Source organism: Glycine soja, chromosome 1 (assembly GCF_004193775.1).
Source record: "Glycine soja cultivar W05 chromosome 1, ASM419377v2, whole genome shotgun sequence".
In the NCBI taxonomy this organism is placed as follows: domain Eukaryota; kingdom Viridiplantae; phylum Streptophyta; class Magnoliopsida; order Fabales; family Fabaceae; genus Glycine; species Glycine soja.
The window spans coordinates 2,023,053-2,035,274 of NC_041002.1; the positions used below are offsets into that span (position 1 = coordinate 2,023,053).

General features: G+C 35.2%; 2 protein-coding genes across 5 annotated transcripts; one reads left to right on the forward strand and one right to left on the reverse strand.

The window, feature by feature from the left end:
- LOC114409041 (protein BRICK 1) lies at positions 1-11,504 on the reverse strand. Of its 4 annotated transcripts, none has more exons than XM_028372338.1 (3): positions 11,233-11,504; positions 10,898-11,032; positions 1-306 (listed from the first exon to the last, which is right to left on the reverse strand). In XM_028372338.1, exons 1-2 carry the CDS (start codon positions 11,363-11,365, stop codon positions 10,908-10,910), a joined length of 258 nt encoding a protein of 85 aa, XP_028228139.1. In that variant the 5' UTR covers positions 11,366-11,504; the 3' UTR covers positions 1-306; positions 10,898-10,907. The 4 variants fall into 4 exon arrangements, with proteins under 4 accessions (XP_028228139.1, XP_028228154.1, XP_028228132.1 ...); XM_028372353.1 differs by lacking the exon at positions 1-306 and adding an exon at positions 5,117-5,392; XM_028372331.1 differs by lacking the exon at positions 1-306 and adding an exon at positions 5,117-5,399.
- On the forward strand, positions 512-9,043 carry LOC114409028 (nodulation receptor kinase-like). Its single transcript, XM_028372306.1, has 15 exons — positions 512-1,173; positions 1,457-1,952; positions 2,750-3,219; positions 3,393-3,540; positions 3,966-4,037; positions 4,143-4,211; positions 4,846-4,917; positions 5,030-5,101; positions 5,179-5,354; positions 6,003-6,229; positions 6,579-6,705; positions 6,778-6,846; positions 7,459-7,648; positions 8,084-8,216; positions 8,310-9,043. The coding sequence occupies exons 1-15, from the start codon at positions 1,074-1,076 to the stop codon at positions 8,646-8,648; spliced, it is 2,760 nt and encodes a 919-aa protein (XP_028228107.1). The 5' UTR covers positions 512-1,073; the 3' UTR covers positions 8,649-9,043.
- Positions 11,505-12,222: the final 718 nt, after the last annotated feature.

Genomic DNA, 12,222 nt, shown 5'->3' on the forward strand with positions numbered 1-12,222 from the left:
TTTTGATAGATGGATGCTAATTTAATTTGTGAAGTATTTTCAGTCTGTTCACGCTGAACAGTTAGGCTAGTACTTCAAGTATGTGAAGGGGTTACCTGCTCTTTTGGGGTTTCCTTGAGCCACTTCCTCTTAATACTTGGTTTCAAAATTTTATCTAAGCAAAATATTATACAAAATATGAAAAGGAATAATTGGTGTGTTGACAGTGCTAGGCATGAGATTGAACAGTGTCTGCTTTGAAACTCTTCACAATTCCTTTATTTTTAGTTATTTTTTGTTTGAATTTCCCCCCTATAACTTCATTACCTACATAAAGTGAAATCAGAAACATGAGACTCTCACAATAATGCTCATAACCATTAGTATAAAAATGCATAGGTCAACATTATTGGAAAGCTAAGTTTACAAATATATAATAAATATCTTCAACGATACGTCACTAACTATTGCTACGTATGTATACCTGAAAAGTTCAAATTTATTCCAATATACCACTCATTATTTTGATCATGTAGCATCCATGGTTTCAAATGAGAGAGGGAGGAAGGCAGAAGAAGACGAAGTACTAGTCTGTCCAATTATTATAAATCATATCAATATTAAATACACACAATCAAGCAACCACCACCACCACACCATGAAAAATAATGCTTAACATCAATAACATATAAAACCATAAAAGAAATAATTAAAAATGGATTTATACTAATTCAATTTCCTTACTCGTCTTCCATCTCTTTCCTAGCTACTACCTCCTGCAGTTTCCAGGCTTGAAGTCAAACCCCTATTTCTCAAGAATATTTGTTCTTCTAACGCTCCATCCAATTCAGCACTTTTGCAAAATGGTTTCAAATTCTTCCACAAGGGACAGGTTCTCAAAATTATAAGGTTGACCAAGCTTTCTTTCATTTTTCCCCATAATCAGAGTTATAGGGAAACTCAATAGTGTTGGAGATCAAGGCAGAGAAAGAAATGGAATTCAGAAAAAAATTTCTGGAACTAGGTGGAAGATGAAGTGTTAGTTGGCATGATTCAAGTTTTACAGCCCAATGGGGTAACCTCTCTTTCAGATTATGATGGAGTTACCAGATATTTGGATATTAAGACTGGTTGTGGCATGTGTTTTTTGTCTGCTTATATTTATCAGATCGGCTTCTGGCTCTGCAACTGAAGGTTAGTAACTTAATACTATAATACTTTTAGATCACTATGTCTATACTAGATTTATTTTCCAATAATTATAGTGAAATTTTTTAATATGAACCCAAGGTCTACTGATGATCATAGTTAAAATGGGGGAAAGAAAGAAACTTCTTTGTGAGGATGTGGAAATAGAATTTGTTAGTTTCATACTGTCAATACTGAGAATCTTAAAACCATTTCACACTTTCTCTTTTTTGATGTTGCCCAATCCATTTTTACAAAATAAATATAATCTGTCTAATTTATTATGTAGGCTTTGAAAACATAGCATGCTGTGCTGATTCAAACTACACAGATCCCCAAACCACCTTAAATTACACAACAGATTACAGATGGTTCCCTGATAAAGGAAGTTGCAGAAGAACTAAAGATGTGTTAAATGAAAAAGTTCGACTGTTTTTTGTAGATGAAGGAAAGAGATGTTACAACTTGCCAACAATTAAGAATAAAGTATATCTGATAAGGGGCACATTTCCATTCAACGGTGTAAATTCTTCCTTTAATGTCTCAATTGGGGTAACACAGTTAGGTGCAGTGAGATCATCCGGGCTCCAGGACTTGGAAATTGAGGGAATTTTCAGAGCTACCAAAGACTACATAGACTTCTGCTTAGTGAAGGGGGAGGTGGATCCCTTTATTTCTCAACTTGAATTAAGGCCATTGCCTGAAGAGTATCTACATGATTTGCCTGCCAGTGTTTTAAAACTGATAAGCAGAAATAGTTTTTGGGGCACAAAAGATGAAATAAGGTATGCGATATACTTCTTTTGAGGTAAACTCCACCTCCATTTGTCAAAAAAGTGTATCTCCTAGAAATCTACAAGGCTTAGGGACTATCACTTTATGTTTTTTTATGGAAGCATCATATTCATACATAGAATAGATGTTAAATATAACATCAACATACTAGGCTTAGGGACTAACAAACTAATAACTAACATTTGCTGATAAAAAATATATTTAGGGGATATATAATTGCAATTTGTGTTATTCTCGCTTCGGCATGTTTTAGACAGAATCAATTTGAGCAGCATGATGCTTGAATCCTACCTACAAAAGCATGAGATAACCTATGCTTTGCCTAAAAGAAAGAACTGTAAAATGCATGGTAAAGTTGTGCCTTGGTAACTTGTTGGTCATGGGTTCGAATCCGGAAACAGCCTCTTTGCATATGCAAGGGTAAGGCTGCGTACAATATCCCTCCCCCATACCTTCGCATAGCGAAGAGCCTGTGGGCAATGGGATACGAAGTTTTTTTTATCTGAATTAAAATAACAACAAACAAAGAAACAAAAAGCCAGGATTCGTGTATATATCACTCAATCCATTATAATGTGACTTACAAGAATTACTGTTGCCACTTTGTTCTGGATATCATAAATGGTGCAAACTGCAAAAAGGATGTCAATGAGGTGTATCCTTAGTTTCTCTTTGAAGTGAATTGTGCTTAGTGTTTGGTCTATTAACTTTGTTTTGCTTCTCTGATGCCATGGACTATGTACATGTACACAAAGGTCTTATAATATGGCTATTTACCAAATTTTAGGTTCCCAACCGACCCAAGTGATAGAATCTGGAAAGCAACTTCAAGTTCATTATCTGCTCTTCTATTGTCTTCCAATGTCAGCAATTTTGACCTCAAATCCAATGTGACACCACCTCTACAAGTCCTCCAAACAGCTGTTACCCACCCTGACCGATTACAGTTCGTCCTCAGTGGCCTTGACATTGAGGATAATGAATATCGTGTATTTCTCTACTTCCTAGAATTAAATAGCACTGTCAAAGCAGGCAAAAGGGTGTTTGACATCTATGTTAATGGTGAGATTAAAAAGGAGAGATTTGATATATTGGCTGGAGGGTCCAACTACACATACACTGTCTTGAATGTTTCAGCAAATGGATTACTTAATCTAACCTTGGTCAAGGCCTCTGGAGCTGAGTTTGGACCCCTTTTGAATGCTTATGAGGTCCTGCAGATGCGATCATGGATTGAAGAGACCAACCAAAAGGATGGTAAGTCTGTCTGTTTTTGTTTTCCTCCTTTGTCTGGGTGGGGTTGTCACATTTAGTTGTTTTACGTTCCATCTTTTTATTCATTTCTGCACTTAAATTTGCAGTAAGGATGAATTTTAATTTGTAACCAATCTTCAATCTCTCTCTTACACTAACGATTTTTACTTCTTTAGTGGAAGGGATTCAGAAGATTAGAGAAGAATTGCTGTTGCAAAACCAAGACAATAAAGCACTAGAGAGTTGGACTGGAGACCCTTGTTTTTTCCCCTGGCAAGGAATAACATGTGACGGTTCAAATGGTTCGTCTGTTATCACTAAGCTGTAAGTCCTTCAATCCTTGTTAAAATACTGCCACAAGTATATCAACTGAGATTATGGCTTTAATGACCCAACATTGATTTTCATGCTAGAAATGAAATGTGACCCCAGGTGAATTTTACCCACAATGCCAGTGATTTCAAGCCTAGGGATTCAACAACTCTCTCAGATGAGAGTTTTTGGAGAAAAGACAGATTTTTCCTTCAATAAACACTTTCTTAAACATGCCCTTAGTCTCACAACTATGTTTATGAGAATACCTAGTCAATGACTGAAATAGATAATGGCTTTAATGCATCCTCCATACATGCTTTAATAACCAATCAATATCTCTAGCTAAGAAGGTTCTTTAGATAAATCAAGTCTTCTCTTTATGTGCTTATTCCCCTTTTCATAAGCTGTCTATTATAATCTACATTTTTTTCCAGGGATCTGTCTGCACGAAATTTCAAAGGACAAATTCCTTCCAGTATCACTGAGATGACCAACTTAAAACTACTGTATTGCCTTCAAAGCTCTTGTTCAAATGGTTCTGCATTTATTTTTGGTGGATAAACTGGGACAGTCTGTTTTATGACTTGATGTAATTATTTGGTTATGTGCAGAAACCTGAGCCACAACGATTTCAATGGTTATATCCCCTCGTTTCCACTGTCCTCCCTGTTGATATCAATGTAATTATCCCTTCTAATGTTTAGCTATGACTATGGATGACACAGTATGAATTATAGTACTTTTATTATACTGGTTAATGTTATCATAAACAATAAACAGAACCATGCAACTTAATTACTTAATGGAATTGTGTGTAAGCATCACTGTTAGATAGCTCAACCAGCATTTACCTGAAATTTGATTTAGACAGATGGCAACAAATAACATGATTTAATAAACAAGTTTGGTTCCTAGACTACATTCTCCTTGAAGCAGCGAGGAAACATAATTGTGTAGTTTTACATGGATTGAGCATCCTATACACATATGGACATAATTGGATTAGAGCTAGCACTCAATTCAAAAATCCTTCTGATTTGATGATGCTCTAACATTCATCCTATGCATAACTAACTTTATAGCATCACTTCAGTAACAAGAGGTATAAAATATCAATGCTTTAAGCATTATCTATAATATTCATGTGCATTCTAACCTTTATTTCTTATGATACTTTAGTAGGTGCAGATATGCCTCAGTGGGCAGTGTCTGTAGGAATAATATTTGGAAAGATATGATTTAACATTATCATGTTATATATATTGCTCTTATTTCTTCCTTCCTTCTGTTGATTGATTTAAATTTAACGAGCAGAGATTTGAGCTACAATGATCTTATGGGATCACTTCCAGAATCAATCGTCTCACTGCCACATCTAAAATCGTTGTAAGTATTTATATGTTTGCATTCTACTTCATCTATACCAGGAAGCCACTTTTAATTATTTATTTTTTAATGTACTTTCTACAAATTTAGCTTGTATTCTATTCATTTATAGGTATTTTGGCTGCAACAAACGCATGAGCAAAGAGGATCCAGCAAATTTGAACAGTTCACCAATCAATACTGAGTATGATACTCTCTCTGAAATGAAACAACAAAAGTTTTAAAGCACAATTTGATATTTTATTAACATTAATATTTCAGCTATGGAAGATGCAAAGGAAAAGAACCTAGATTTGGACAAGTATTCGTCATTGGTGCTATTACATGTGGATCACTTTTGATTACTTTGGCCGTTGGAATCATTTTTGTTTGCCGCTATAGACAAAAGTTGATTCCATGGGAAGGATTTGGTGGAAAGAACTACTTAATGGAAACAAGTAGGCATTTTGTCTTCTCTAGTCCTTGATATGTGTCTCTGCATTCTAAAACAATATATTTTCTTTTAAAATTAACAAACAAAAATATAATCACTTCATTCTTTATATACAATCTCAGATCATAAGATATTAAGATCAATAGTCTTGAAGGTTATCATCTTTATTATAGTACATGGTTTTACATGCATATTGAATTAGTTTTTAACTTCTATTGGCTTCAAAAAACATGCAAGATAAAATATGAATGAGCGTCTGCGGTTCTGCAGAAAAATTGAAGGAGCCATACATCTTTAAATTGCATTATCCTTCACTATTTTATATCACCATAGCCTCTGTTCCCAACATCAATTCCATTTTTCTTCTATTGATTCGCTTGTAATCCATGCACATAACTAGAGCAAATTTAGGGTTAAGCTAGCATTTCAGTCAGGAACTCACTCATAATATTGTGTATAATTAAGAAAGTAATGAAGGGGAAAATCTATAGAAAATTAACATATCTTGTGCAAATTTATGCATAAATGACACCTGAGCACTTTGAACAACTAGTGACAAGAACTTCAAGGATGTCAGTGCTGTCAATGTGTCATGTAGGTTTTGTTCAATCTAAACTGAATATATGACATAATTTTCTACAAAAACATGCAGATGTAATATTCTCTTTGCCAAGCAAAGATGATTTCTTAATAAAGTCTGTATCAATTCAAACATTCACTTTGGAAGATATAGAGGTGGCCACAGAAAGGTACAAAACTTTGATTGGAGAAGGAGGATTTGGTTCTGTTTACCGTGGCACTCTAAACGACGGTCAAGAAGTGGCAGTGAAAGTCCGGTCAGCCACATCAACTCAGGGAACTCGAGAATTTGATAATGAGGTACAAATACAATAGACATTTTTAGTTTATTAGATTATCTAAGTTCCCATGAAATGTTCCTTTCTAAAAAATTTAGGCAGCAACAGTTATTTAATTAGTGACAAAAGGAGAATATCTTATATTCAAAAGTTCCCATGAAATGCTCCTAATTAAAAAAATTTAGGCTGCAAGAGTAATTCAAAAGCTGATGTTTGCATCCCGGCAAATGCTAAAGAAGAATATAAGATACTCTCCTTTTGTCACTACATTCCAGGCTCTTACACACCCCAACCCCTCTTCATTGAAATTTTTAACAATTGCCTACTTTTCCACCTCACACCATCTGACCAGTCTGTGATGTATCTTGCAGCTAAACCTACTTTCTGCAATACAGCATGAGAACCTGGTGCCTCTTCTTGGTTACTGTAACGAAAATGATCAACAAATTCTCATGTATCCTTTCATGTCCAATGGTTCTTTGCAAGATAGACTCTATGGTAAACATTCCAAAATCCTTTCAGCTTATTTGTTTTGGTACCCATTAATTCTAAAATTCAACTTTACAACAGGGGAACCTGCAAAGAGAAAAATATTAGACTGGCCAACTAGACTGTCTATTGCTCTTGGTGCGGCACGAGGCAAGTAATATGGTGCTTTTATTTTTACTAAGCTGCAGCAAATTTACCTAATCAACACATAATCTTGAATCCTATCAGGAAGGAGAATAAAATAAGAGGCACATCGATTTCTCTAATGAATTAAAAACTTGAGAAAATCATATGAAAAGTGATGAGGATTAACTGATTGACAATGATGGGGAAAATCATATTGGTTTCTATATAGTTTATAGTGTTTCAGATGGAGATATTTGAGGGGGAATACTGGAAGAATATGATAAATCACATGCACTTCATAATAGTACTTTCAGGCCCAATGACAACACTTTGAACACACTCTTCAACTATTACCGCTTCAATTTCCTTCAAGCAATTTCTTAATTTTTGTTTTAATAATTTTTTGGTGTTATTGACACTGTTGAGTGCTGAGGTTAAACTTTCAGACCCAATTTCTGAAAATGATTTTATTGGTTCATCATGGATCTACTTGGTTAAAAACCGAAACATGGCATGATGCATGCTTAATTTTCTTCACAAGCTTAACTTATTTGCTGACCTAACTGTCTTCATTACAATTTTCATCTATAACATGTTGCAGAAGATAGAATGTTAACAAATTTTATGATTAAGCAGGTTTGGCATATCTTCATACATTTCCAGGACGTTCAGTAATACACAGGGACGTGAAATCAAGCAATATACTTCTAGATCATAGCATGTGTGCTAAGGTTGCCGATTTTGGTTTCTCAAAATATGCTCCTCAGGAAGGAGACAGTAATGTTTCCCTTGAAGTAAGAGGAACTGCAGGGTACCTGGATCCTGAGTAAGTGAACATCTTGGATCATGTCTTTACCAGAGCTTCTCATACTGCTTTACTCCCCTTTGAGCAAAAGATTATTACACTTCCCACATAAAGGTTTCTAGGAATCAATTAATCATCTTCAAATTTGAAAAACCCTAAAAAACAAAAAAATCATATGCAAAATGATTGCCCAGACTTTTACTACATTGTTTGTGTCATGGAGGCACTGTCAATCATAGAGAGATTGATGAAATATTTCTGATTATATTTCCTTTATGATGTGTATATTTATTCATAAACAAACAGAAGCTAGACTGCTCCATATATATCAGTAACTACAAATTACAAGGGATAAGAATCTAACACTCCTATCCTACTCCTATATGTTTCCTGTGTTACAGCTTGTAACTATGACCTGAACAACTTTCAAAATAGCTGAAATTTATCCCTGTGCAGGTACTACAAAACCCAGCAATTGTCTGAGAAGAGTGATGTTTTCAGCTTTGGCGTGGTTTTACTTGAAATTGTGAGCGGCAGGGAACCTCTCGACATAAAGAGGCCACGGAACGAGTGGAGCTTGGTTGAATGGGTATGGTCCATGCCTGAAATTTTGTATTTTACTGGATTGTACTAAATCACATTTTGTTGATGTCACTAAGAAATAACTTTGCTTGCATTGCAGGCTAAGCCATACATTAGAGTATCAAAGATGGATGAAATTGTGGATCCTGGCATCAAGGGAGGATACCATGCAGAGGCAATGTGGAGAGTAGTGGAAGTAGCCCTGCAATGTCTTGAACCCTTCTCAGCATATAGACCAAACATGGTTGACATTGTCCGGGAGTTAGAGGATGCTCTCATCATAGAAAACAATGCATCAGAATACATGAAGTCAATAGACAGCCTTGGAGGATCCAACCGCTACTCTATTGTCATAGAGAAAAGGGTGCTGCCCTCAACTTCATCAACAGCAGAATCAACCATCACAACCCAAGCCTTGTCCCACCCACAGCCAAGATAGTAAATGGGTGAAAATGGAATTCTTTTCATTCGTTTTTCTTAACAGCTTTAGTCATAATACATATCAAATAGTAAAGGAGAGAATACTACTCGTTTTTGTGATTGTACTTTCATCCACTCTATGCCTCTTGAAACTAATCTCTCTTGCTTAGCCTCATTTTTATGAGTAATAAATTGGGTCAAATGCAAAAGGCCATATCGTTTGCCAAGTCCAAACTTGACTGGTAAAGTTTGCGTAAACCAGATTGTGATTTAATCTTAAGACAGTTCAACCGTGCATTCTACAAAGCTATAGATACATTGGTTGGACTTGACTAATTCCATAAAGCAGGACGAACACCTAAGTTTGTAAGGAATATTCTAAGTCCAGCCTAACAATTATTAAGAGTTCCTTTATCTCTTTTTGTTTGGGTGGAAATAAGTCAACATAAATGATGGTGACTTGCATTTTCTTTATTATTATTGTAGAATCACGATTGAAATACTAGAGATAAAATTACAATCGTTGTGCATAAGGATCTTCCTAGATCAACGGTTTCTTGACGAGGAATGTGTTGAGCAGAAAGGGCATTCAAAAAACTTAAATCTTAACGAATTTTTCAAGTTTTGGGTTGTTCCAACTCTAAAATGGCACGGAGGGGAAAGAAAGGTTTTATAGTATTTTGTGAAACAACATTATTAAAACAGATACTTAGAGAAAACAATTTCATTGGAAACCAATCATCCTCTTTCTTTGAGTTGATCGCGTCCCTGAGGCACCTATTTCTTTGATGGGTACTGAACACATGATTGTCTCTATTAGATTGCATAGTTTTTAACGAGTTATTATATCCTTATTACGATATATTTATATAACATGCTTTTACAACTTATTTTTTTCAATATTCTTTATGGCATTACTATCTTATCTCACCCTATCTCCTTCTCTTTCTCCCAATCGTAGAAAAAGTTATAGAAAACGTGTAGTAGTCAAATTTCTCATTTTTAATAGATAACTTCAAAATGTCCTTATAGACCAAATAAATCATATTTGGACAAACGTCCTAGTGCTGGATTGAATGGGGTGGGATAATGTACGGCAAAAGACATTGTCAGTGGCACCTGATTTAATCAAAGTTTTTCCTTTCAGTTTCTGACAAAAGGGGGGGGGGGGGATGTAATATTTTTCCTCTTCTAAATTTGACAGATAATTATTAGTGATAACATAGAGCCAGTTTGCACACTCTTCTTCCTCCCCTTGCCATGTTATGCAGCAGAAATACTAAAAGTTTGCGCAAGAATTCATTTCCAATTTTAAAATGCAAGCTTGAGTTCCTCAGTTACAGTAAAGTCACAATAATTTTCCCCTCCAAGGAAAAAATTGACCTACACAATCATATTGAACAACTAATCACCGAGACTTTTGCATGATCAACTTCATAAACTATGCTGTTTCTTACATGTTGAATTATGTTTCCTTAAGAACACTCATATTAGAACTAGAATGAGAACAAACAAAACAAAAGGAGGGAGAGAAGAGATTATGTAGGGGAAGTGAGATTGAGCAGAAATAATGCGAGTCACTCAGAAGAAAAATAAGTGAGGCCCAGTTGTCGTCCAATGGCTCAAAAAGAATGTTGTTAAGAATGTGAGAAAAATATGTTAGGGATAGTAATAACATTCCTTAAGCTGTATATGGAAAATGTCAAACTAAGGAAACCGATATTATCCATTTCTATCTAGAGGAAGAATTCCATATTCTGCCAACTGAGCTTCCTTTTCCCTAGAAAATGGAAGGTAAAATAATACTCTAAATCAATTGATGTATTCTTTCCATTACTACAACTAAGAGTCTGAGATGAGTGATTTCCCAGACCTCAAGTGATTGAGTCTGTCATGAAAGTATGTCACAAATGAGAACAGAGAGGGCGGCACAAGAACGGCGAATATGTAAGCTCACAGCACAAGTGAAAACACATGACTGCATTGAAGGGATCAAGGGACTAAGTTAAAAGGCATTTACACACGGCAAACAGTGTAAAAATCTGAGAATTGCAACAACCCGTGCTTATGAGCCATAGGATTTCGTTTCTCCAAAGTTGAAAATAAAGCAATGCACTTAACTATACATCACCCAATAAATTGCAAAACCAAGTGCTAGAGTTACAAAACAAAGCATGACACTAATCAAACACTTCACTTTTGCTTTATAAACGACTTACATATAAAGAATTCCATTTAGATTTTACATTATAGGTGGAGAGTGCTTACAACACAAAAATCATGTGGCAAAAAGAGAAGGGTTGGCCGAAGCATTGCCCACTTGAACTTCAAGCAGCTCCAATCTCCGCTCCAACACATCCAGCTTCTCATTTAAAGACGCCAACTTGCTCTTCGTCGTAGCCTCTGAAAAAACACGCATTAAATGTCAACGGGGCAGAATAAAAATTCAAACTTTGAGGTGCTTTCGGCGTGATTCAGTGTGCTCCAGCACTCAGGGATACCCAATTATGTGAAGGACAAAGTGGTGGTGTTGCTTCATGGATAGATAAAACGACACCGTGATGGGTCGTTCTGCAGAGTGGGAAAAGGAAATGCGTGTGTACCGAATTGGACGAGGAAGTCGAAGAGGCGACGAACGTTGAGAGAAATGTGAGAGATGAATTCGCGGTTCTCCCAATCGGCTTGCACTGCGATTCCCACGTTCACTGCGTTTGTTATCCCTCCTGCGCGAGCCATTTCTTCTTCTTCCACGCGTTTCCAGATCCAATGCTGATGCACTCTGCAGATTAGAATGCACAGTTTACTTCCCACACCTCTCTTTCTCTTCACTGAATATATATTTTCTGAGTTTAATTTTGACAAATGTAATTTACACTCTTATCTGAATATATCATCACCGAAGATAATTATGTCGAGTCTAATATAGTAGAATTATTATAAATAATAAAGTTATTCTTTTAAATATTTAAAGTTGTATAATATGACTCAACCAAATCTTTTTATTAAACTATAATAACGTCAATTAGTTAATCCATGTGATTGAGACACGCATTTGATGATACTTATAAATTACTTTAAATATTATTTCCAAATTATTTTTTATAAAAATAATCTTTTTAACTATATATGTTTACATTGTATTCCCAATGATACAAATTAAACATGAAATTAAGTTTTGAATATAAAGACTTTAAAAGATTTTTATGATATTCATTAGTTGACAGGTCAACTATAATTTTTATGATATTCATTTTGGTGTGTTATTTAATTGAAAGATTCTACTTTTTGACAGTAAAAAATATTGTTCTTTTCTTTATGTGGTGGCAGGAGGTTACAAAGTGAGTTGAATAATGGTAGTAGTGACTCGCTTACCCCACCTACGAAAAGGAAAGCAATGGAAGACTCGAGTACGTGGGGTTGACTTCACTGGTGCAATACCAACTTACTTGATAGCTAGTGAGAGAAATGAAGATAATCCTAATCTAACCTAACCCCATCTTTCAATTGAAGGTGCACCTTCCATTATAATAATGACACTTTTCTTTATATTAACTTTTGTTTTAATTTTTAAAATAAAAATAAGGAAAAGTTTT

Bases quoted from the DNA above. Each gene is read 5' to 3' on its own strand.
- LOC114409041 (XM_028372338.1), bottom strand. From the start codon at position 11,365: ATGGCTCGCGCAGGAGGGATAACAAACGCAGTGAACGTGGGAATCGCA. The intron at 11,033-11,232 runs GTACACACGCAT...GTGTTTTTTCAG, and splicing joins CGACTTCCTCGTCCAATTCG to AGGCTACGACGAAGAGCAAG.
- LOC114409028 (XM_028372306.1), top strand. From the start codon at position 1,074: ATGATGGAGTTACCAGATATTTGGATATTAAGACTGGTTGTGGCATGT. The intron at 3,220-3,392 runs GTAAGTCTGTCT...TTACTTCTTTAG, and splicing joins AGAGACCAACCAAAAGGATG to TGGAAGGGATTCAGAAGATT. The intron at 5,102-5,178 runs GTATGATACTCT...TTAATATTTCAG, and splicing joins AGTTCACCAATCAATACTGA to CTATGGAAGATGCAAAGGAA.